The following is a 27,406-nucleotide window of genomic DNA, read 5'->3' on the forward strand; positions in this document are numbered from 1 at the left end:
CTGTGTGCACGGATTTGGGGTCGATTTAACGCTGGAGCTTCAGAAACCTGAACGGTATAATCGCTCCTTCATGGATTCCCTTAGCATCACTAAAAATGGATTATCTGCAGCCAAACGTCTTGTCCTGCAGTCTGGGCGTCCAACCTTCCTTTGCGCTGCTTGGCACTTTAACTGTCTTTCCTCAAGCTGAGGACGTAGTTCTTCTGGACATCCGTACTCTAGAGCCAGATCAATATCTTGCAAACATTTCTCATAGTCTTCAAATTCAAACATAAAAGCTGATCTACTTGCAAATCCTTTCCCCAAGGCAGTACATCTCTCTAGGGCTACGCCACCATACCTGGCAGGGTCGATGCGAGGAAAGGCAAACTCTGTTGTGTTGTCTTCACTTCCTTCAACCTCTTCATTACTCAACACTGGATGAGGTGCAGCCATGATACTCAGATTATAGAATGCCAGGGCTCTATTATAACTCTTCATTTGAAAATGTAAATCACCTGCAAATCGCAAGCGCTCGGCTTCATCTTCAGACTTCACCGATGGTTCCAAAGCATCACAATCAAAATGATAATTGTCCCATGCCCAGTGAAGGATTTCATCCAGGTCCTTTTTTCCCTTGTAACGCACCAGGGCAATGCCAGAGTATGGCTCAACATTAGAGAGCAGCAACTCCATGAAGCACTCTACGAAGTTGAAATAAGCCATTTCTTTTGATTCCTGTAAATTAACATGTATTAGGCAATGTATTAACATGTATTAAGGCAATGTGAGTGTTAGTCAAGTTAACAGTATTACCAGACACTTTTTCATCTCTTACCTTTGTTGAAATTTATAGGTCATGAAGGTTTACTTCTATTACTATCATACCATAGAAAAAGGCTTAATTGCAACCTGTTTCCACCTTATAGTGTAAATGGTATACAGAGTTCCCACCTTATAGTGCAAATGGTATACAAGTTCTGGACCAAGCTCCACAATACAGAATATAGCTAAGATTACCGAAACATGGTCAATTACAACTGTTGGTGAAAACGTTCACAAAGGAATGAACTCATGACTTTCATAAAACATCATATTCCAAAAGATTTCACATGCAGTAAGAGTGCAAAAACATAAATTACCTGTAATTTACTTTCATATAAATTTACTTTTTAGTGAAAACTACTCCAAAGCAAAATGATAAACCTTCATAAACTCGGCAAAGGCTCAGTTAGTGAGTTTCATTCTAGTACCTATCTCAAGAGTCAACACACTTTCAGGGAGGGTACTAACAACAACAACAAAATTTTATCATCATACCAATATCATACCAATAGTAGACAAAAAAAAAAAAAAGACAAATTTTGAAAGTAACATGTAATTTTCCTAACATACAAACCTGAGGTCTTTACACAGGAATTACCTTCTACGCAAGCTGGTGAGTAGACAAAAAATGACAATTTTAAAAGTAATTTGTAATTCTACTAATAAAGGGAGTCCCCGGCTTATGATGGGTTTTGGCTTACAACGTAAAGGTTACAACACTTTTCAATTATATTTTTCAGAAATTATTTCCAGGTTTGCGACGCATGTTCCGGGGTTACGGCGCCTACAACGCTGATCTGGCAGAAGAAATGACTCCAAAAATTGCAAAATAATCAATATTTGAAGGTTTTTTTTAAATGAAAAATGCAATAAGAGTGCAGTTTACATAGTTTTTAATGCACCAAAAGTATTAAAAGTAAGGTTTCCTTAGGATTTTTTACGATGTTCCAGCTTATGACGATTTTCGGCTTACAATGCGTCTCATGAACAGCAACCCCTTCGTAACCAGGGGACTGCCTGTACTATACAAACCTTAGGTCTTTACATAAGAATTACCTTCAGCGCAAGCAGGAGCAGGCTATTCTACACACCAAGGTTGTTTGGCTACCAGTGGGAGAGGTGAGGGGTACCCTAGCTCATCCCTCCCTTCGCTGAGTTACATAACCACTTGCCTTATAACCCAGGTAAAGGCATGGGGGATGGCTCAAGGTGGGCACTTTATGTAAAGACCTCACATTTGATTACTTAAAAAATTTGTCATTTACTTCTACAAGAATACAAACCATCAGTCTTTGCATTTTTATTGGTCGTGCAGTATCAACGCAAAGGAATCAGTGCAATGCCTCTGATCAGAGGGGCAAAAAACCTGTGCTTGATTGTCTGACTTCTGCACTTTTCAAAGTACGTACATAATGGGTTTGAAAGCAGCATTACTCTGAAAAGAAAATGAAGAACATTGTGTCGCAGACAATAAAATTGGGCTAAGTAATAGGTTAATTTTATTGCCCAACCCTCTCTCATCTCGCTAGAGAGGGGGTGGGGATTTGCTTCTATTAGATCATAACCATGAAAAAATACTGATCATCCATCTGCATCTGTGTCTGTCCAGAGTATGATGACCTAGGAACCTATCCTCTACCCGCCAAGAGACAAGGTACAAAATGGAGAAAGGTGGGAGGCCAGTCACACTTCACTTCTATTACCGAACATCTTAGAATAGGTGCTACCTGTCTGTTAAGGGAACTGGATGAGCTACACAACTTTTTATTGATTGAATATGAAATTTAGGTCTTGAGGATCAAGCGCTGCAACTCATTGGGATTATTCAGCACCCTGATGAATAAATGAATGATAATAGTGTTCACATATGAACGTAACAATTGAAGAATGATGATAAATATAACTAATGAAAAAATAAATATCAAAATTTAATATCTAAAAACAACTTTATAAAATAAAAATTACTAAAATCTTTACTAAATATATATGAACCATGTTTTATTAAAATAACCAGTTCTTTCAGATAACCATAAGGTTATCTACCTTAATAACATTATTTAAAGTTTCTAAAACTCTTCCCAGCTATTAAGTACTTTACCATAAGGCAATTAAATCTAGGACAATGCACCCGCATGTGCTCAATGGATAGCTGACCATCACAGTGACCACAAACTGGGGCACTGCCACTGGCTCCCTCTAAAATATAACTATGAGTGAAGCGGGTACGGCCAATCCTAAGCCGCGTTAGGATGATCTAAAATCTTCTGATGCGACAGAAACCTGAACTCCATAAACCAATACTTTTTCTAATATTTGTGTACTTCCTATTTGTGGATCAAATAGGGGAAAACCATCTCTGCTGCCATTTCTTATGGATATATCTTCTCTAATAACTGGGTGGATATTGAAATGTGGCACCTTATTAGTTAAGAAATCACATCTCGCAGCATCCTTTGCTTCACTATCAGCCCGTTTGTTTCCTTTCACAACTTGTTGAGCAGCCACCAGAATACCCAAGGAAAAAGTATCTAGGGATGTGTTGTCATCACCTGATATACACTGATTCTTCTTGAACATGAGGGAGGGTGCAATGCCATTAACTACATGAACTCTGGGCTGGAAGCAATAGGAGTCCTCCTTGTTTGATGGCTTCACGAAGCCTTAAGAGATAGTGTTTTTGGGCACCTCTTTCTTGGATAGTGTTTTTGGGCACCTCTTTCTTGGATCAGCCAAAAGTCTTCAAATCTCAGGCCAGAGTTGCAGAGTTATTTTAAGATAGCGAAGAAGCACTTTAAACTGGAAATAGCAACATCTCTTCTCGCTCATTACCTACAAAGTCCGCTTTGGGGGGGATCGAAAAGGTCTCTAACTGGCGGATTAATTAGAACAAAACTGATCCCCATCCCCTTGAGTGTTTAACTCTGTGGACCAGTAAGAAAATCAATATACAGCCCCTCAGGCCGTTTAAACTTTGAGGTTGGCCAATTTATAGGAGGGAAAAAAAACACACATCAATGGAAAGAGGAAGATATGCAAATGCACACAGTGAAGGAAAAAAATAAAACATTTTCCTTACCTTCCACGAGAAGTTGAAAAAGGGATTTTGACGAAGGAAAAATCTATTTCTGGGTGATTGGCTCGTGTCGCCCTATGAAAGGATCCTTAATATCATTCTTTCTAGGTAAAATTAATCTAAAATTACCAGAGAAAAACAAAATTAAGAAAATGTCAGTAAAACTGACTCGCTCACTCTTAAAAAGAAGTGTCGGTATGGCAATAGGGGCGAGTGGGAACACTACCACGAGACATTCACCAATTAGAACTTCCAATCAAAATCTCCACAAGAGAGAGCTGATACCAACAGGTGATGCGGCCGCTACTACTACTACTAGAGGACGCCACGGACAACAGCGCCCCTAGCGGACATCCTTAATCTAAAAAACATCTTGTCCTGCAGGGGGGGGCAAACAATACAGGGTGGGTTTCATAGGGCGACACGAGCCAATCACCCAGAAATAGATTTTTTCCTTCGTCAAAATCCCTTTTCTGGCTCAGCTCGTGTCGGCCTATGAAAGAGTACCAGAGAAACAGACAAGATGGGAAAAAAGGACAAATGAAAAGCAGTTGTAAAATGAGGTATATAATATAAGTAAATCAATTACAGCATATAACTAAGTACTTAAGTCTAACTTATTCTAAACAGTAACATAAATGAAAGTTAGTAATGTAAAGTACTTAAAATTACAATAAACACAGTAAATTATAATAATGCAGTGTAATTTTAACAAAATAGATTTACTTAGATAACTTATTTACAAAATATACAAACACATTGTGTCCTACCCTAGCATAAAAATAAGGGTAGGTACACTGAAGTACATTATCAGTACAAGGTGTGGATGTCCCTAGCAAAAAAATAAGGGACAATCCACTAATATGATTTCCGCGGCTAAGGCTAGGATATCCGAGTAGCATGGCGATAGGGTGAGGCATGTTGGATGAGGTAGGTAGAAAGGAGACCTGGATCTGTACTACAACTACTATACAGTATCAGGAGAAACAATGTTTCCCGCTGCTACTGCTGAAATTTTAAAGATTCCAAGGACTTTAGATAATGACGTTTAAAGACTGTCGGAGATTTCCATCCAGTATACTTTTTAAGATCCTCAAAGTTCATATCTTGAAAGTAATTAATTGAGGTGGTACTACTGATGTTCAGTGCTTTTGGAAATGAATCAGGATTGGCTTGTTTAATGAAGTAAAGGATTTGTTGTCTAATAACTTTTACTGACAAAGTACCACCTTTCTCTCTCATGAAGAGAGGACCTGAGGATCTTGAGGATGTACGAGATAGAAAGGCTCTTAAAGTTGATACTGGGCAAAGAGAAGGGTCTTGCGGAAGTGGGATGACTTTCCAAGGGGCCCACTTGCAAGAGGATCCTCATTTTTAGCCAAAAAACTACGATCCGGAGCGAGCAGAACTTCTCCTGAGGGGAGGAATTCCACATGACCCGCATCTCTGGATAGAGCCGACAGTTCTGAAATTCTAGCTCCTGAAGCTAGGCTTAATAAGAATAATGTCTTTCTAAGAAGCATTATGAATGTACAGGACGAGTTGTCAGTGTCTGAAGCTAGTTTGAGGACATCATTTAAGAACCATGAAACTGCAGTAGGCCTTTGAGAAGGTCTAAGTCTAGCACAGGCTTTAGGAATAGACGTGAAATAAGATTCAGTCAGATCTATCTGAAAAACCTAACTGAAAGATCTTCTTCAAAGCCGATTTATGAGTAGTAATAGTGCTAGCTGCCAACCGCTTTTTCAAACAAGATCTGAAAAAGGATATAGCTAGATTAACTGTCATGGTTGTAGTGTTTGATTCTTTCAGGAAGGATGCTAATTTTTTAACAGCTGAGTCATATTGTCTAATAGTTGACTCTCTCTTATCTGATTCTAGGAAGAGAATATTTTGTGGATCAATATCAGCATCTTTATTAGCCGCAAACTTCATGAAGTCCATAAAGTTAGGGTCTGAAGAATTCCTGAGGAAGCGAACACAGTCCTCATTTGTACTGATTGTGACAGCTTGGGATTGGGAATCCGTTGAGGTCGGAGACCCAATTCCAGAAGAAGAGGATACCAGTTGCTCTTGGGCCAGTCCGGTGCAATCAGAGCTACTATTCCTTGAAAGTCCTCAGCTTGCTTAGACTTTCAAGAGAAGATTCACTGGAGGAAAAACATAAATTTTTCTCCACTGATCCCAATCTAACGACAGGGCGTCCGTGGCATAAGCCAGAGGGTCCAGGTTGGGGGCCACATAGCAAGGGAGCTTGTGGTTCGTTTGTGAGGCGAAGAGATCTACTTGGAGGACCTGGGACTCTCCGGCATATCCACTGGAATGACCCGTCGTCTAGGGAACCATTCTGATTCCAGAGGAACTGACCGGGACAAGGCGTCTGCTATCACATTTCTTACCCCCGCCAGGTGAGTGGCGGACAGATGCCATTTGTGTTTGTTTGCTAGGGCAAAGATGGCTATCATGACATGGTTCACATGCTTGGATTTGGACCCTCCTCTGTTGATGCAATGAACTACCACTGCACTGTCCAAAACTAGCCTTAGATGAGACTTTTTCGGGGAAGCAGTCTCTTCAAGGTAAGAAATACTGCCATTGCTTCCAGAACGTTTTATGTGGAGCTGGCGAAATTGAACTGACCAAGTCCCCTGAACCTGTTTGAACTGAGAATATCCCCCCACCCGGACAGGGAGGCATCCGTGTGAATGGTTAACACTGGAAGGGGATATTGAAGGGGTACCCGCTTGGCTAAGTTCTTTACTTTTGACCATGGACGGAGTTGGTTGCGAAGGATCTGTGGAATTACTGACAACTTGTCTCGAGATTTGGCGTTTGCTCTCGATCGCCAAACTCGATTTATATCTTTTAGCCTTGCTTTCAGGAGGATATCTGTTACCGAAGCAAACTGAAGGGACCCTAGGATTCTTTCCTGGTTTCTCCTTGATGTTTGTTTGCATTTGAGAAATTGCCTGACAGACTTTGCTATTTCCTTCCGTTTGGCCACTGAATTGACAGATTGTGGGAAGACAAATCCCATTGGATTCCCAGCCACTGAAAACGAGACTCCGGGGTAAGTCTGGATTTCGTTTTGTTTATCTGGAACCCCAGATGTTCCAGAAAGTGAACTACCTTTTTGGTGGCTTTGAGACATTCCTCGACAGTTGGTGCCCAGATCAACCAATCGTCGAGGTATGCTGCTACCATGATTCCCTGAGTTCTCAATTGCTGCACAACCACTTCTGCTATTTTCGTGAATACCCTGGGGGCTCTACATTCAGACCGAAGGGCATCACTTTGAATGAGAATGTCTGATTTCCTAGCCTGAATCCTAGGAATGGGCGGAAGTGTCTGGCTATAGGGATATGATAGTATGCGTCTGTAAGATCAATGGAGCATGTGACGGCTCCACGCGGAAAGTAAGGTCCTTACTTGCGAGAGGGTAAGCATCTTGAACTTGTCGCAATGAATGAAAGAGTTTAGCCTTGACAAGTCTAAGATTACCTTCTTTTTGTTGAGCCTTTCTTTGGCACGCTGAATAAGCGACCTTGAAATTTTAGATGCTTGACTCTCGCAATAGCTCCTTTCTGAAGGAGTTCCTCCGCGTAATCTGTCAATTCCTTTGATGGTATTTGGCGGAATGATTTGATTGGAGGAGGATCTTTGATCCAACTCCAACCCAATCCTTTGGACACTATGCTCTGTGCCCAATTGCTGAACCCCCACCTGTGACGGAAGAGGAACAGCCTCCCTCCTACCTGGGGAGCCTCATTGTTGATGGGCGGGTTGACCACCACGCCCTCCTCTGAACTGCTTGCTCCTTGTCGCCCTTCCTGCGCCACGCTGGCGAAAGTAGCCTCTCGCCCTCACCTCTCGATTGTCTGTTAAAGGGAGGGTAGCCCTGACCTTCATACGTAGGGTTGAAGGCCGGCGAGAGTGCGTAGGAGGTCGAAGGTTGTGATTGAGGGAGACAGCAGGAGGATGGGCTGGTTCTGTTTAGAAGTAGCATGGTTGTCCCTGTTGGGTAACCGTGACGGCCTGAACAAATTGCTGCTGTTGCTGGTGTTTCTGGTAAGGCTGGAACCTTTTACCAGACTTCTTTGGTTTCTTACCAGCAGTGGGGACGGATTCTTGCTTCCTCTTGGATGAAATACCCCACCTAGCTCTAAGGCTCTGGTTGAGCCTAGCAGCCTCTGTGGTGTACTTCATTTACAGCGGACTCTGGGAAGAGATCCGCTCCCCACATGCTAGAAGCCAGGAGTCTATTAGGCTCGTGCCTAATAGTGCACTCCTGCAGAACGTGCTTTCGGCAATTCCTCCTAGCTTGGAAGAAGTCGAAAGCATCCGTCTGAACCGTCTGAAGCTGGGATTTGGCCAAGATCTTAAACAGAGGTTCCGTACCATACGAGAGAGCAGCCATCTCCGTTATGATCAGTGAATTGAGGGACCTGCCAAACCTACTTCGCGCGTCGAACTCCGCCTGAATCAAGGAATCAGGCAGCCTTGGGAGCTTTTCGCCGAACTGGTCCATGGCGCAGTCCGGTTTGAGCTTACCAAGCGTGAACGTGGCTGGCAAGTTCTCCCACAATTCTCCAAAAGCTGGGAAGAGCGGAGAAGTAGACTCCGCCTCCCTTAGCTGTGGCATGGGCTCATCCTTGAGGACTGCCTGAAGAGTCCGTCTCTACTATTTTTGTAGCGAACGGAAGAGAAGCCTCCTCTTCCGTCGCAAAAATAGTGAAAGACTCTTATAGGCCTGGAGCTTGGTGTTTGTGCACTCCCAGTCCTCAAGGCAGTGAACCCATTCACGTTGGGCATGATCCCTACTGTAGAGAACATTCTCCCTAGAGATCTTGTCTTCCCTAGTAAGAGCCGCTACAGTCAGCCTAGCATAGCCGATGAAAGGCTGCGTCAAACCCGGAGGATAAAACTCGAAGTCCTCAATCCTTCGAGTTCCACACTCCGGGATAGAGATCATACCATCCTTAAACGGAGCGTAAGCAGCTACTCTCCATGGGTTTCTCCATAGAGGAAAGCTGGTAGTGAATCGTATGGCGGCAGCTGGAAAATACCAGCACTTGTCACTGGGGAGACTGGAAGGGGGACCTGAGAGAGCCCAGCTACTCGGTCCTCATTCTCTCTAACTCTGTTAGAGAGATCTTGGATGGACTGGCCCGATTGAGACAGAGTGCTCGACAGTTGTGCGAACATCTGCTCAAATTTCGTCCCCAGGGCGGAGACTTGAGAGCCGACCATCTCGCCCACCTGTTGCATCACCACTGCTGAGAAAGCAGTGGGATCAAAGGTGCTGGGTCCCGCTCCTCCCACCGGCGTTACCGGAGTGGATGCGGTGGAGGCCGGAGAAGGCATTGGCTCGGCGGGAGCGCGAGCCTTTTCCTTAGAAGACTTGCTTCTAGAGCTCTTCGAGTAAGAAGAGCTCGGCTTGGCCTTCACCGCGTCAGCGTAAGAAGTCGAAGACTTCTTAGCCGAAGAAGACGAAGATGACTTCTTAGAAGTCGTCTTAACTAGAGTCTTCGGTTCTCTCTGTCCCTTCACCTTTGGGGGTACAGAGAGAGCGGGAGAGCGGGTAGGGATCTCAGATCCCACAAAGCCTTGGAAAGAAGCGCTTGAAGAAGGGACAGGAGAAGATCCAGAAGCGCCCAAGGAAAGACCTTGGGCGCCCGACACACCTACCTCAACCAACAAATCCTCTGCCCCTACCGCCATAGGCTCAATGTTGAGGTCCAGGGTAGCGACGTCCGGGACCGACTCCTGTGTGGCTACGACCCCGAAAGATTGCTGCATTTCTTGCTGGATGGAGGCTATGAGAGGGGCTGCGGACAAGGGGTCAACATACCCTGTTGACTTGCCCGCGGGAAGATCTGGACGGCCAGCTTCTTGTCTAGGATGTAAGGCTGGCCTTTGGCGGCGTTCTTCCCGAAGCCGCCTACCCACGCTTTCAGGGTAGCAAGGGCGACCTCCCTCACACCAGCAGCCTGAAAGAAAAGGTGAGATGAGCTTCTAATGGCGGAACGGGGTTCACAAACTTATGTCTAAGAGTTGTTAGTAAAATGATAAAGAAGTCTATAATCGACTTACCCCCTCCACCAGCTGACTGACTAGGTCGTAGCAGATGGCGCAGGCTTCCGGGTGCCAGACGATCATATCGTTGTATGGCGTGGCACATGGAGCGTGAGACCTGCACTCATCGTGGCCGCAGGGGTCGTACAACGTCGCGTTGCATCCCAGGACCTGACAGTTGGTAGCCTGTAAGTGGAAAGATACATAAGTATCAGGAGAACACTTACAGCCTAACAGTTGCTCCGCTGGTGCCGGAGCGAGAAAGTTAGATTAAACCAGAGCCCCGCCATAATACGTGTGGTAGAAAATGGTTGGTTGTCCTAGGCTATTGCTCCGCTGGCGGCGGAGACAAGAGATAGAATCCAACCAGGTGTGGTGGTAAAAGGAAACCACGACGGATAATGGCGGGGATGGTAAACATATGAATAATAAAATTAAACAAATCATCGTAAAATTAGGGTATATCCTTAAAAATAACAATAATATCAAACCTTTCTCCACCCGTCTACTAGAAGAGTGCCCGGGTAAGAAGCAAGCTCCCTTCCGGTAGCGGGGGAGAGATGTAAGGATATAGTAGGCAAGCAACCGACCACTAGTAGTGACCACCCCGCCCGCTGGCGGAGCCAGTAATCTATAACCAAAGGTGCCCGGCTGCGGCGGGAGGCTCCGTTCGTTATAGAAAGGGAAGGTGGCTGAGCAACTGGGGAAGGGGGGGGAGGGTCTCGGCGTAACACGGCGGGAGAGAGAGAGGGGGGGGGGTGGCCTACTCCTCCCCGTCTCAACAACTACCCGCTCGGAGACCCGGTACCCTATGAGTGGTCGCCCTATACCCCCCGCTGGGAGGAACCCCTGGCCACCTCAGAGAGAGAGGGAGGAAGGCAACTGAGGTTGACATGACAACCAAGGGGTCCCCCAGCGTCTCCCTATACCTGGTAGGGAGGGAAGGGGAAGGGGAAGGTGCGATGGAACACGTGACCGCAAGTGGCCGAAGCCGCGAGCAACACAACCGTGGGAAAGCCACGTGAACCAGGCTGTACCAGTACATGGGACATGCACCTAGGCTAGCCTAACACCCTAAATAGAATAAATTACATCGTAAAGATGGAAAAGACACTTTTAGTAGAAGAAAAGAAGCCCAGGAGGAGGCAAACTGTTCCGAGGAACAGAAGCCATACTCGGAGCCAGCGATAGCCGATGAAGAGCAAGAGCCGGGATGCTGGGCTGGAACATAGAATAGCCCTAAATACCAAACTAAGAGAAATGGTAAAGGGGCTAACCTAGCTAAAACTCGATGTAAAAAACGACGAACGTAAAATAGTAAGCCCATAAGTATAAGAAGTCCCAGTATGGAGGACCGGGAATTCTTAACGAGGCAGCATGGCGCCGCCACGAGACAACCGGGAAACCGTATATGACCTATTAAAAGGAAAATACTGGTTCCCGGAAGACAAAAATACAGTAAAACATTACTTATGAGGCACTTAACTTAGCCGTTGCGATGGCAGAACGTTCCATGATGAATGGTGATAAAATTCCTCGTAAATAGCACAAGCACAAAGAGAATGCGTCCGAAGGCTGGCGCTAAAAATTAAGGATGTCCGCTAGGGGCGCTGTTGTCCGTGGCGTCCTCTAGTAGTAGTAGTAGCGGCCGCATCACCTGTTGGTATCAGCTCTCTCTTGTGGGGATTTTGATTGGAAGTTCTAATTGGTGAATGTCTCGTGGTAGTGTTCCCACTCGCCCCTATTGCCATACCGACACTTCTTTTTAAGAGTGAGCGAGTCAGTTTTACTGACATTTTCTTAATTTTGTTTTTCTCTGGTAATTTTAGATTAATTTTACCTAGAAAGAATGATATTAAGGATCCTTTCATAGGCCGACACGAGCTGAGCCCAGAAATGACTATTTACAAACCCTTATGAGGCCCCTTACAAAACAATTGTGAATTGTACAAAGATATACAACTTTTCCTAACAAAACAATTGTGAATTGTACAAAGATATATAACTTTTCCTAATAACTAATTTTATTTTATTTAGTTGGTATAATCATGAGTAAATTTACAAAAAGACATCATGTGTATAATCATGAGTAAATTTACAAAAAGACATCATGTGAGATAGTCACAGTACATGTGAGATAGAGTCACAGTACATACTCCCTTGTGATGAGAAGCAGAGCTGAAGTCCTGAGATGCCTGATTTGTGATTTTAAGCAGTGTAAAAGTTGCCATTTGTGAATTTATGGGCTGTAGAAGTATTGGCACCTCTTTGCTGGCCAATTCTCTCCAAATCAACGGCACCTAATATTGCTTCTCTAAAGGATTAATACGTCCACCACCCCAAACCTGTTATTACTACTCCTTAGAAGCTCATCCATCCAGTAGGGGTTAACATTAAAGAAAAAGCACGAAGTTCACCTACTCTCTTGGCCAATATGCCAGGCCAAGCAGAAATACACTCTTGAGGATCAGATCCCTGTCTGATGACTCTCGTAGAGCCTCGTAAGGTGGACAAGTTAAATTCTGAAGGACAAGAGTCACATCCCACTATGGGCATGAGTTCACAGGCAGGGCAAGACTTTTCAAAGCTTCTCATCAGCATGAAGATCTCCCAAGAGGAAGAGAGATCTATGCCCTATAACTGTAAGACCAAGCTCAAGGGTGGCCCTGTAGCCCTTAATTGCTGAGACAGAGATGCTTCTCTCAGTAAAGGAAGACTAGAAAGTCTGCTACCTGCCGAATAGTAGCTCCGACCGGAGAGAAACCCCTTTCATGACACCACCTATGGAAGATAGCCCATTTCCCTTGGTAGACCCTGAAGATATCTGCTCATCTCCAATGCTGTTTGGCAAGGAAACCTCTTTTGCACGAGACACTGGATAGCCTCTAGCCGTGAACAGATAGGGACTCTAAGGACTGGTGGAACCCTTCTATGCGTGGTTGGCAGAGGTCGTGCAACTGGGGGATCTCTCCTTTTGGTGCCGTCGGATAGGGTGGAACCCAGGCAAGTTTGGGTACTACTTTGGCATGTGGCCATTTTGGGTGTAACCAGGGTCATTTTGAGATTTGCAGTGTTCATTACCCCTGTTGATCGCTTGATGAATAAGGCAGAAAGGAAGAAAAGCGTACTGTTGAGATTGTCCCATGGGTGGTGAAAGGCGTTCCCCACTGCAGCCCAGGGATCCAGGACAGCTGAGCAAAACGCAGGCAACTTCCTGTTGTGCCCTGTTCCAAAGAGATCTATTACTTGTCATCCCCAAGATTGAATAGAGATTGAATAGTTTTCTATGACTGGTCACCAACCACCTGATATTATGTCTACCAGGAAGATCCTGCTATTAAAACCTAGAGATTGGTCTGTCACGACTTCAACAGCACCCTTCTTCAGCATTTTCTTCGCCTCACTCAGGTCCTTGGAAGAGACAGGAACATGTTTGTAAAGCGACCGGTAAACGGGTGGGGGTGAGGGAAGAATCTAATGGAAGTTGGAAGTAAATATCCTACTCAAAGGACATTCAGTACACAGGTTTTTGCTGTGTTTTTCTGCCATGTTGCCCAATGACTCAACAGTCAAAAGCTAACCATCAACCCCCCCCCTCCCCCCGTGAGGGGAATGCCACCCCCCCAAAGCATCCTCCTCCCTTCTTCTCCCTACCGCCTCTCTCTGGTTTGGCAAAGGAACAAAAGGGCTGCTGGCTTGGACCCTTCCTGATGAGGGTTGAAGAAGGCTGAGTATTCCGAGAGTGGCGTGTGCAGGCCCAGCGGTCTTTGTCACTGAGGAGATCAAGGCTTCTACTTGTTCTCTGTTGAAGAGAAAAGTGGAGCCACCCAGCACAGGTCTATTTCCCGGAGTTAGGACAGATTTGTGACTTACAAACTTCAAACCTCAGCAGAGAGCTGTGGTCTCACCTCTCAAGTACCAAGTTTCCCTATTGATGCTTCCATGGATGTTTTCTGCTCGGAGTTGCTCCAATGACATACCTGGACCATGACAAGCCAAGTCCGAGTCGATCTGTGCAGTCAAGATGACCTCTCTGAAGGTTTATAAAAGTACTTCTGATGAGGGATTGCTGGTAGAAGCAGCTTAGATGGGCGGTTGGCTCAAAGAGAGTTCTCTCCTCTAGATATGAGAGAATTCACCTGGTCCAGAACCGACTCGGTGAGCTTCAACCATGGCAATCCTAATGGTAAGGATTCCCTCTGAGGCCCAACCAGGCCTTCAAGGCTTGAGGGAACAATTCCACTGTCAGCCAAGGTCTCGTTCCCAAGATTGTTATACTGACAAATCATTTTACAATCTCAATGTAGGATTTATGCAGCTAAGGAGTATCTGCATCCTTGGGGACACGACCCTCCTTTCCTTCCAAGTTGTGGTCTCAAGTTGCAAATGATCCCTCCCATGGTTCCCAACATAACCCAAGGAGGTCGAAGGAACAGGTGAGAGGGGGGCCTGGCACCCTTTGTTGACCTGCCAGAGACTGAGGCCTCGGCAGAAGAGGAAGGACATGAGTGATTGTCATACTGAAATGACAATAGCTTTACAGACGTGGGAGACCAGTTAGGTGAGGGTGAATGGGGTTGTCCATGAGACAGGATGCATGTCCTTGTGAAGCACAGGAACTATCCTGAGGAGAATTGATTAATTCACATGAATGTGAACATGAGCTGCCCAAGGAAAACGGTCGCGCCCTACAGGGTGAGGGGATATCCTATCCTGATGAGGTGCAGGACTTGTCCTGCAGGCTGAAGCCTCTATGAGCAAGTCTGACATGCGAACCTTAAGGTTGGCATCGTTTACTCAGGTACCAATCCTCCACCTATTGAGCTACGTCCTGGGTTGGGGATTCAGGGGTGGGGGCATATCTACTCTCTCTCTCTCTCTCTCTCTCTCTCTCTCTCTCTCTCTCTCTCTCTCTCTCTCTCTCTAAAATCCTCGTTTGGGTCTGGGGACCATGAACGCTTATTGTAGCAGCACGCTTCCACTGAAGCTTAAGGGTTAGAAGTTTTATGGGCATGGGTTATATAGAACCCTACACAAGGGGGCTGCCAGACAACCTTTCTACTATGATGAGAATGAGCCTCTAGGTCAGATCCTCAATGCTCTGTAAATAAGAAAGAACTACACCAGTCATTAGGGATGCCTAGTGTCTGGTATTGGAGCCCTGGCCGCACTGCCTTCGAGCCTTGGATGTCCAGAGAAACCAGAGAGTTTGGGGTTCCCTCTCCGGAGACAAGGTAAATGTGGCCCTTGCTAACATTTGGTTGATAATATTAAAAACTAAATTTCTTGGGAACGATTTTTTTTTTGTGTGAAATACTCAAGTAAAAACTTATTTCAATATGAAAAGATGCCCAATCTGCAGTATATCTAAGTGCCCTAAAAAGAAGATTAGTGATTGTATTTATTTTAAAAGAATGATACATGAACTAGAAAAGTTGCTGGCTAGACCTTCAAATGTATTTTTCCGGAAAACAGAAGTGCTAAAACTGTGGTTATGTCAAATAACCTTATCTAAATATGGAAGTGCTTTTTCGTCTTCTTGTTCTTAAGTAAATATCATGAAGTGTTTCACATAAATAAAGCATGCTTCTTATACTGTTGTCTTCCTTTATTCTAAACTAATCTCAATCTATATTTATATATATATATATATATATATATATTATATATATATATATATATTATATATATATATATATATGAACTACAGCATTGTCCGACAGTTTAAGGCAGCTAAAAGTTAACCATAAACCTAGAATATTACGGGTGCCTCCGTTCCTCATTTTCATTCTGTAGAAGCTACACGGTATTTCCAACACTATTCCTCGGTTGTAATTTTACACTGGAACCTGTTAACATTTACCTAAAGTAGGCATAGGACATCTGAGGAAGGGGCTTTTTGCATCAATATGGACGAAAGCGAAATCGCATTGAATAGTAAAGGAACACATTAACGGTTATGAAAATCTAATAACAAAAATATTTATATAACACACAAATATTTATATTATATAAGCTTCCCTGCCTTTCACAGACCTGGAAGGGGTCATTAGGCCCAGTCAAACATTTGTTTTCATATTTTTTATATTTTGATTAATAAATAAAAAAAATGTGTTGCGTTTAAAGTTGTATACGCAAAACATTTATGCCTACAATTTTGAGTGCTATAATAAAACTCTTCAGACCTTGAAAAAAAAAAAGAAAAAAAGTTAGGAAGTCACAAAAAAAATCTATACTGCATTACTACCCAGAAGAAAAAAATAAAAATGCATTTATTAAAGAAATATACAAACAATATAAAACAAAATATAAGATAGCCAGATATATATATATATATATATATATATATATATATATATATATATATATTTTCTAAGCCTAAGCCAGTTGTGTGTGTGTAGGAAAAGGATCTTGCTCTCGGGCAACCTGTAACCAATTAACAGAAATCTGTCACCATAGCACATCATGCAGCTAAGAAACATTAGGGCAACTGATGCAATACTTTGTACCATGACTGTACGTACATGCATATTTGCTATAATAGGTTTCACTAGGCCTGCAAAACTTATAAAACTTACCAGTTGTTATAAATTTTGTACTGGTGTTGCCTGTCCTTTTTTACTTTCAATTGTACCAGGAAGCTGGTATTCTGATGAATTGGCAAATTTTTTGTTGTATGACCATGGAAACTTTGCCACATAGGCCTATGGTGGCTCGATTAAGTTACAGATTGGTCCTCTTATGAGGTAAAACGGACACCAAAATTAAAGCATCTAAATATATTTATTACCCACAATGGCTGGGGAAAAATATCAGCCAATAAAAGTTCAATAAACGGTTTAAAATATAATTAAAGAACACCCTTAAGGCTTCCGGGTAAGCCTAAAAACTTCGTTCAAACCAAAGAGGGTATATAGGGTATATACCTGGACTTGCGATCTCTATACCAGTAGTATGTAGTTTAGTGGTGTTCCACCAGGACGGCGCTGCAAAGCTCTGTGGCCATCTAAATTAAAGGTTTAGTAACCCAAATTTGAACAGGGGATTAGTGTATTGTGGATTTATCTTATTACTGTTCATGTTGAACAAGCAAGTATTTAACATATTTCTAGGGTTTAGTGAGCAGTGCTTAGTGAATGTTCATTGTGTAAGTAGTCAGTGAATGTTTACAGTTTAAGGTTTTAGTGCATGCTTACTGTGGAAGAATCAGTGAACGTTTAGTGTCTTGTGAATGATAGTGTGTAAGTATTCAGTAAATGTTTAGGGTTTAGTGATTTAGAGTGTAAGTATTCAATGAATGTTTAAAATGTAAGTATTCAGTGAATACTTAGTGCTTAGTGAAAGTTTGGTGAATGTTAGTATTTAGCAAATGTTTAGTGCATACGCATTCAATGAGTGTTTAGGGTTTAGTGACTGCTAGTACTAGTTTAGTGAACGTTGAGTGTATGCATTAGTATTTTACGATTTAGTGAATGTGAACGTTTAGTGAATACTTAGTAAATATCTTATGACTGGTAATATTTAGTGATTGACTGTTAGTGTTTTAGGAATGTTTAGTGTAAGTGTTTACTGATTGATGAGTAGTTGTTCATTCGCTGTTTAGGGTTTATTGAGGGATCAGAGGTTTAATTGAGCATTTAGGGTTTGGTGAGTATTTAGTGTTTAATGAGTGTTTTGGGTTTGGTGAGTGTTTTGCGAATGCTTGGTAATTTTTTAGTTTGATGAATGTTTAGGATTGAGTGAGTGTTTAGTGAATGTTAACTGTTTACTGAGTGTTTAGCATATTGTGGTGCCTTGTGAGTGTTGAGTTATTGAGTGTACTAGTTATTTAGTAAGTGCGAGTGTAATGTGAATGTTAGTGTTTAGTGACTGTACATTACTGTTTAGCTAGTGCTTAGTGGCTGTAAGCTAAGAGACATGTAATTTGCAGGAACCATTTATGCTAGAGACTGTTTGGATCCTACAGCAGACACTAGGGCGTTGACCAAAATGGATTGAGTGCTTAGGCCAACCTGTTTACATCGGGTAATTTTTCTCTGTGAAATTGGGTTCAGTACCAATAATAATACCTGCACCAATATATTAATAACAGTAGTAAAAATATTAATTATAATAATAATAGTAAAAATAGTTAAAGTAATAAAGAATAGTAGCACGAGCTGGAAATAGAAATTTTTTTTTATTTACATTATTAATAACTGACCTCATATTTACAAAATGTTATGTTCATTCAAGGTAGATTTAAATGGCATTAAAAAGTAAATTGGCATGTGTAAGATTTATAGGTTATCGTGCATCATCACCATTCTCCTCAAAACTTCGGTGTTCCCAGCGTGCCAACCGAACCGCACAGTGGCACTAACCGCACTGTGCACTCTTCAGTGCCACTGTGCCATTTCACCTGCCCTCAAGTGAACTAGCTATAGGTATTTGCATTGATTTAAGGAAGCTATAAATTACTTATTTTTGATATATTTAACAAATAATAATCTGGTAACATTAACAAAGCACACTGGACTCACGAATTATTTACATACTATAAAGTAAGAATCTTTATACACATGATACTCTGTTCCCGCGGTTGGTAGTATTGTTCGTGTCTAACCATAATGAACAGTTTCATAATGATTCGGACAATAGTTAAAAACCTTAATAAAACAAGGTTTTTCCCTGCCGTTTTATTTTCCACTTGAGTAGATCTAAGTATCAGTGACGCGTCGGGTATGTCTTTACAAATGGACTTTTTCCTAATAAAATAAATACTATTCGAACGATGTATTTCGTAAGGTGATGCAATATCGTATAATAGCGCAATGGTACCACGGTAGATGATATGACAATTGAATCCAGTGGTCCTATTTAATAACATGCAAATTATGCTAATTAGCCTTATGGTCACGTAAATATATTAAAACGTAAAGCTACGCTTGGCAACGGTACCTGCACCTACACTTGTTAATCACATTACTTCCTTTGCAATTAAACGTATGAAACTGGTGTGAATTACTTACTGTAATCCTTATGGTTCTAAACAATAATTTTGCATGATGATCCTGACCACAAGTTATCTTCTATGGACCAATCACTCGTAACTCGTAAGGTACTAACAAGATGACTCAGATGAAAGCACTGTCTACCGTTCACTACCTACGACTGTAGATGCAGTGTAGCTGAGCTCACGCTCTGCAGAGTAGACGAGCAAGAGCAAGTTCCGTTCAGGCATTCCTTGCAGTATGACCAAATCTTCACCAAACAAATCCCCTTCACCACGAAATAATCAAACTCTTGTTTGTTTGAATTTCGTCATATTCCCGATTCAATTCTACTGATTTTACTTTAGTAACCTAAATTCATTTAGTTTGAATCTTGTTTTTTTTTCCGAGGTACTTGATTACTAACAATTCACTGTAGCACATAGGAAAACTTGCAGACGTCAAAACATCTTGGCAATGAAATTTTTACTTTGCTGAAGAACCATGAATTTCCCTATTGAAATGAACCTAAAGTCGAAATATATTCACAACTCACTGTGCTCTTCACGGACGAAACACACACACACACACACACACAGAGAGAGAGAGAGAGAGAGAGAGAGAGAGAGAGAGAGAGAGAGAGAGAACTCCTTTACGGCTAGGGGATTTTTAACTTCGCTTTTGGCAACACTGGCTAACCGCGCGAAATCAGGCGCAATCCCGACCCAGCTACCTGTGTAAAACGCGTATGGCTGCCGTACCAACGCAATTGCACTTGTTGCACTCATGTACTACAACGACATCGTTGCTATCCATTGTATTAGTGCTTATCAAAATGTCTCATGTTTAACAACGCACATATCAGTATCCTGTTTATTTTACGATAGCGATAATCGGATATATAAGGAAACAAATGTATTACTTTAAGGCGCCAACTCAATGTGCTAAAAACGAAATTAGGAAATTGTCTCACTTGCTTATAATACTATTGGGGGGAAATTGACTAGGAATCGGTATAAAAAAAAGACCAGCTAGTTTTCCCGCATTCTGCATTGCGATAGCGTGGAACGATGTAAATATTTGGTGAATTATTAGAACCAAAGATAAAGTTGAGACTACAATATCATGAGCAACGGTCAGAGACGTCATTTGTCGGGGTTGCCTCTTGGCCCACAGGACTTGGTTTGCCCCCCTAGTGTTTGAAATAAAACAATAATAATAACAGTAAAATGAACTCCAAGGCGAATCTTGTATGGCTTCCAAATGCGCACAAATTTCCAGAAATTTCTCCGGGGTGTTACAGCATCCCCGCCCCCAACCCCTACCAACAGCTGACATAAGTTCGAAACCTTTGCATCCCCCCCCAAAAAAAAAAAAAAAAAAAAAAAATCTTTGGAGTTAGGTGACAAGTGGCCCTAATATGAAGTATTTTATTTCACCTGTCACCAGTTTTGTAGTATATATTTCTTTACAACTCTATCTTGAAACAATTTTATAGTTAATATAGAAACGTTACTGACAACCTAGGTCTAGTAACTTAGTGGGAGGCACTGGGTTGCAGGGAAGACGAAGGAAGCCGCTGAGTCGTTACATGACTGATGGCTCATTACTGTGGCTTTTGCTTCGAAAACAAAGGTCAGAGGTTGCAAATCGCGTCTACATGTTTGATGACTGCCATATTAACGGGAAAAACAGCGTTGCTCGCTCTCTCTCTCTCTCTCTCACTTTCACACACACACATACTGAATAATAATTACTTTTTACCGACTTGAATCCATCTGCATCGAGCAAATTACGATAGAAATTACTATAAATATAAACATACCGCATGTTTTCTAAGTATCAGCCAATCAGAGGCCGCCAAACAAACGTCTCGTAGGCGCAAGAATCTACCTTAAATGAATCGACTATAGTAGTGCCACGACACTAACATTATCATTTCCCTTTTCGTGAACTCTTGGATCAAGACGATCTCGAATCGGTGTAAATTGCACATTTTACTAGTTAAAAGAAAACCCGCGCGCTATGGAACAAACAATTAGAAGAATTAAATGGCGTAATTCGGTTACATCAGCATGGAGATATATTTGTTGCTCTTTGAATGAAAATTTTGAAGGCCTGAGCGGAAAGTTCATAATGTATTTACTTACGATCGCATTGACAACATTTCCTTACATATTCAAGGAGAAACGTGGCTAACTTGATACATATATATTTAGAAAATAATAAAAGGTGGTTAGGAATGATTGATAGCCTTGTGTAGCTATAGAGTTCTCTTGGTTTCCCGCTATATTTGACTAAGCTGCCGCTCAGAGCACATTCTTCACTCATAATCACCAAATAAGGTTCTGTCAGTTCTTTGCAGCACGTCTTCGGCTCCTATAGTTTTCACATCAACCGTGCATTTGATGTCTAAGCCAGTCCCTTACGACGCTCCTGATTGGCTGTTGATAAGCCAATCACAGGGCTGGAAGCTTTCAGTCTCTCTCGAGAGTTCACATGGGTAGGATATATGTTCCACCTCTCCTGAGGGATAGGTCTTTCAAAAGTATCCTTCAGGAGAGGTGGAACATACATCCAGCCTATGTGAACTCTCTCGAGAGAGACAGAGTTTCTTGCCTTGTGATTGGGTTATCAACAGCCAATCAGGAGCGTCGTAAGGGACTAGCTTAGACATCAAAAACACGGTTTATGTGAATCTACTATAGCTGCAACCGCTTTTATTCCTTTTACCGTACCTCCATTCATATTGCCTTTCTTCCATCTTGCTATCCACCCCTCTCCTAACAATAATTTCCTAGTGCAACTGCGAGGTTTTCTTCCTGTTACACCTTTCAGACTTACCTACTCCCAATTTCCTTTCCGGCGATGAATGACCTCATAGGTCCCAGTGCTTGGCCGTTGTTAAACAACTAAATATATCTTCTTGACACTTAATTGCTTTCCTATATAAGGGCGCATCAAATTTGTAACCAAACCAAGCAGTCCTTCAGCTAAAAATGGAATTGAATTGACTATAGAATTAAGGCCGAAGGTTTGAAAGGTGTAATGGGATGAAAACCTCGCAGTTGCACCGTGACTCGATTGTTAAGAGATGGTGGAAAGCAAGAGCCAAAACGGCGGCAGATACATAGGCCTTGAGAACCAACCGGTGGGCCGGTAATAAAGTCAAGGAGGACAAATTCGCAATATTTCTTGGAGGTCATTATCTTTATATATTTTAACGTGCTCGGTAGGTTTGCCTAGTCTATAAGTCTATAAATGTATGAATCACATAATCATTCTTATGTTTAAACAGAAATCCCCAACGGGCTTGTACTAAACACACCGCAAAGGTGGATCCATAGAGAAAGAAAGAAAGAAAGAAAAAAGCAGGGGGTCACTAGCGAAGAAAGATTATTGAAAGTCTTTACCTTGATCACAACGGTACTAAGTTAATTACACTAGTGGTAAGTAACTTCGTGAATTTTTAGGTAAGTAATGTTAATCAAAATGAAAGTTCAATTTTACATTGTAAAATAATGGTGCTGAATCATTCAGGCTCAAGAATAGGCCTAGTGTATAAGTACCCTACATTAAGAAGAGGGAGCAAACCGTTTCGAAAACCGCTGAGCTACAGTTGTTTTGGTGCAGCGATTTCTGATCGCGTCATCGAATACCTAAAGTTCAAGGGTCTTTTAGGGCCGTTGTTCGCGTCTGTTTGTTCTTACTCTCTTCAAGATGAAATGCATAGACCTATATCCATTTATATATAATTATGTATGTATAGATACATATAATAAAGAGAGAGAGACTGATTTACGTACTGAAAGTCTAATACGTTTGTTTGCCAAAATAAATAAAATAAATGACAGATTACGGATGATTTTGAGAAGCACAATTATTAAAAAACGATTAAAGAAACAAAGGATTAAATCAGAATTGAATTATCATCACCTATTCCCGGTGTTGTTTTCTTACGCGATGGGTGCTGAATTATGACGCAGTTTTTCTCCTTGCAACATGGTACTAAGTCACTGTTCAGCTAAAACCGCAGAGTATTGAAGATAATATTGTGGGGGAGGCAGCAATCACATCCCGCCACCCCACCGAATTGAGACTCTTCTTTTTCTTCTTCTTTTTAATGCTACTACCCCTGTTCATAAAAAAATAAATAAATAAAAAAAATAAATAAATAAAATAAAAAATTAAGACAAACCAGAGTCCATTGAGTCACATTTGGGTAAATCCACTAAATGCACAAAAAGACATAAATCAACTGAATATAGAATTTAGGCCAGATGCCAAGCACTGGGACCAATGAGGTCATTCAGCGCTGAAACGGAAATTGGCAGTAAAGAGGTGTGACAGGATGAAAACCTCGCAGTTCCACTTAGGTAGAGTGGGAAGTAAGATGGAAGAAGGTATATGAAAGGAGGTACAGTAAAAGGAACGAAAGGGGTTGCAGCTAGGGGCCGAAGCACGCTGCAAAGAACCTTTGGTGCATTGACTATTCTCTTTGAAGAACTGAAGTTTGATGTAAACAGGGTGGTCCCCCCCCCCCCCCCCAAACTATTAGAGTCCACACGACAAACGTTCGACGAAGAACTCGTGGAACGACGTCTACGTGACGAGATAGTCAAACAAGTACGGTGTTCAGGAGCTGCTGCAGTTACTTGACTCAGGCAAGAAATAACGAATTGTGTGTGAATAATTAGTCACGTATATGTAAAAGAATTTAAAAATGACAATGAAAAATATTCGACTGAATACATCGTGACGATCTTAATATGGCCGATCTACCAAAACGTTTTCTCTCTCTCTCTCTCTCTCTCTCTCTCTCTCTCTCTCTCTCTCTCTCTCTCTCTCTCTATATATATATATATATATATATATATATATATATATATATATATATATATATATATATATATATGGGCCACGTAGGCCTACGTTAAACCATTTTTTACTCTAGTTTTAGCAAAAGCGAAAAAATATATACAGATAACCTTCTTTCTACATAACTTCAGTCAGAAATATATAATTGTTAAATCGCTGTTTTGACGCTCAAATTAAAATTAGCGTTCGTTCCCATATGTCGCCATGTGCATGAAAACGTTTGTCTGCAGTTTCACGTATTCCCAAGTGTGTGTGTGTGTGTGTGTGTGTGTGTGTGTGTGTTTATATTATCACATTTTGTAACAATAAAATCACACAGACAAACAACTATAAATATCATAAAGATAATGACGTCACCCCTCCCCCCAGGAATATTCGTCCTAGAGACGACACCATAAGTTCACTATCTCGGAAAGATCCAGATAAACAAATAGAACTGAACTGAATATGAATATAGGCAAAAGACCAAACACTGGAACCCCTGAGGCCATTCAGCGCTGGAACTGAAATCGACAGCAAAAGGATTGATAGGTGTAACAAGAGGAAAACCTCGCAGCTGCACTATGAATCAATTATTAGGAGAGGGTGGACAGTAAGATGGAAGAAAGAGAATATGAAAGGAGGTACAGTAAAATGAATGAAAGGGGTTGCAGCTAGGGGCCGAAGGCACGCTGCGAAGAACCGATGCCTACAGTACACTGCATGATGCGCACTGATGGCACTAACCTCCTACGCAGAAAAGAAACAAAACATCGCAAACTCAACCAAGGCTATGCTTCGAACCTACTGTGTGAACGACTCCTTAACCTATAACATTCGCCAACTGTTAGTGGCAATTATAGCCTACTATGGAGAAGGCTGGCAGACAACTCCTACAACAAAATGGTTAATTCTGCATCATACCAATACTGCACTAGCTACATAATAGAAGTACGTTTTCCGGGTCTGATTGAGACTAAAGTAACACCATGTATATGTGTGTGTGTATATATATATATATATATATATATATATATATATATATATATATATATATATATACGCGCAAATTCGCTGTTTTAGTTATTTCCTTCTTCAAACTGAAAACCCAGATTCAATAAATTGCGCAAAATCTTCGTGGTAGTGCTACTATATAGCAGAAATGGCTTAGAGTTTTAAAGCGATAGGAAAGAACACTAAAGGCGAAAGCAGCAATGTTAGTGATGCATTCAAGATTAATATACATTAATATTTACTAATTCTGTTATAGTAAGAAACTTCAACTGACTGTTGAGTAAAACTTGAAACTTTATTGAAAGTTAGGCCAATGGATATTGCTACGCAGTCTAAAGAACTTCTCAAAGGAAACAAGTAATCGATTCATCTGGTGACCCTGGCCAGGGGTTCAACGAGCGTCGGTTTTATCGTTAAAATTATTATTTTAGGAATGAGGTTCGGGTCTCCAGAGGAGGATGTCTGTCAGCTTCCCTTTGTTACACGATGCATCCTCTGTATGAGATAAGACCTACACTTCTTCTACAACGACTCTCATATCATTTGCAGGAGGGGGAGGTACACAAACAAGCAATGCATAAAGGATACACGGACCGCCTCGCTCTGCTTGACAATGGCGCCAAGCTTCAACAAAGAGTGATGTGTGCTACTTTGGCTCTTCATCTATTCGTCACCTAGTCCAAGGTACTATATAGTACTAAACATCGTACGGTAAATGTAAAGCAGACGACCGCACGAAGATAGCGTTTATCAATATAATTTTTCTATCACAATATAGAAATGGGTGTATGTAATACTTTGGTCCCCGAGGGGCTAGCGTCCCAAACAGCTTCCGCCATGTTTAGCAGCTGGGAGTGTGACGCTTGATTATTTTGATAAAAAGCCTAGGTATAGCACCAAGTGATGGAAGTCCTATAGGTCTAGCTGTACCACCCTTGTTGCTATTACTGTTAATCTATTAATGTGTTGTTATTCCACCGATTTTGCCGCATATTTAGACATAAAACAGACGAATGCAATTTTATGAAATGTCGCATTATAATAACTACACCTTTAATTACACACTGAAATTTTTAATGACTGGGGTCAACTGACTTGGCGATCATGTTCGGTATGCAGTAACCTGTAATCGATTAAGATTTTTGTCAGTATTTTGTATATCTACGTTATGTTGGCAAATTAAGATTTATTTTTTAAAAATTCGATATCACCTACGTAAATTTGGCTGTGATATGGTTTTCTTGTCTTGTGACTTGGAATCAATAAGTTTTAAAAATCTGGGAATATAGAGTATGACTTTATTAAAATATGGTTTGTAGGCTAATATTGGTAGAACAAACGATCATATGCAAAATCAAACCATTTGTGTTTGGGATGGTAGCGCAGCCCCTTGAAGAACGCCTCCTAACCTGCCCTAGGGTACCATAAATCACAGAGTGACACACTGGGATGTTTCTTGACGTAATTTTACCCTGGCCACCTGACCTAGCGCCTCAGCGGCGTGGTTGGTATGGTATTAGCGTCCCACCTCGGTGATCGCGGTTTCGATTCTCGGCCATTCCATTGAGGAGTGAGAGATGTGTATTTCTGGTGATAGAAGTTCACTCTCGACGTGGTTCGGAAGTCACGTAAAGCCGTTGGTCCCGTTGCTGAATAACCACTGGTTCCATGCAACGTAAAAGCACAATACAAACAAACAAACCTGACCAAAGGGAATTCGCCATCCGGGAACTTCTCCGCCCGCCCCCCGAACCTCAATTGGGATGGATAGGTTACCATAAATCATAGAAAAATCAACATTTCCCTCTTTGTTGCTGTCTAAAAACGGGAAGTATGGACTTCTGGTCTCTCATCCAACCTACTTTGACCTTAAGACTACGATATTATACTTCGGTCCATAATATATTGTCAAATGAAAAGAGGTGATGAGGATGAATGGGCCTAATCAATCATTTCCGGCGAAAATTAATAAAAGATTCGTCGATATCACAACAAAAACTATATGAAAAACGGTAGGCCTATTTCACATTCATAATCCCCTTTTTTCCGAATAATCGTTGTCTCCAGATCCTACACACACACACACACACACACACACACACACACACACACACACACACACCCATATGCATTATCCTTTTCCTATTAAATTCGTCAAAATCTCGTTAATGACTGCGAAAGAATTCCTAGGCTAAGTCACATTTAAAATACCTCATAAGATATACTATACATCGTTGTCAGTCTGTTCATTTCTAGATACGACTTTTTTTTTTTTCTTAGCTGATAGGTAAGATGGGTGAAAGAAGAGTGGGGGTAGTTAGCTAGCTAACCTTGGTAGGGAATAGTTTAGAAAGTTAAGTATTAGTAAGAGTAAGGTAAAGTGTGGTTTATCCACGATTATATTTGGGTAAGGGTACAATTTTCTAGCTAATATTAACATAATACAATAATGATTATACATTATATGACATGGTGAATTGTACAGATTACATATTTTGAATTTTATTACATAATATAGTCATATTTAATAAAGTTCCAATTTTCTAACTCTAAACTTAATTTTAATTATCATAATGATTTTGCATCATATCTACATATTAAATTCTACAAA

The 27,406-nt window shown here is 41.6% G+C and overlaps 1 protein-coding gene across 1 annotated transcript; it reads right to left on the reverse strand.

Moving 5' to 3' along the window:
• Nucleotides 1–39: 39 nt before the first annotated feature.
• Nucleotides 40–19,119, reverse strand: LOC135219024 (uncharacterized). The gene is made up of 3 exons (XM_064255460.1): nt 18,964–19,119; nt 2,088–2,239; nt 40–717 (listed from the first exon to the last, which is right to left on the reverse strand). Exons 2-3 carry the CDS (start codon nt 2,100–2,102, stop codon nt 40–42), a joined length of 693 nt encoding a protein of 230 aa, XP_064111530.1. The 5' UTR covers nt 2,103–2,239; nt 18,964–19,119.
• Nucleotides 19,120–27,406: the final 8,287 nt, after the last annotated feature.

Source organism: Macrobrachium nipponense, chromosome 1 (genome assembly GCF_015104395.2).
Source record: "Macrobrachium nipponense isolate FS-2020 chromosome 1, ASM1510439v2, whole genome shotgun sequence".
NCBI lineage: Eukaryota > Metazoa > Arthropoda > Malacostraca > Decapoda > Palaemonidae > Macrobrachium > Macrobrachium nipponense.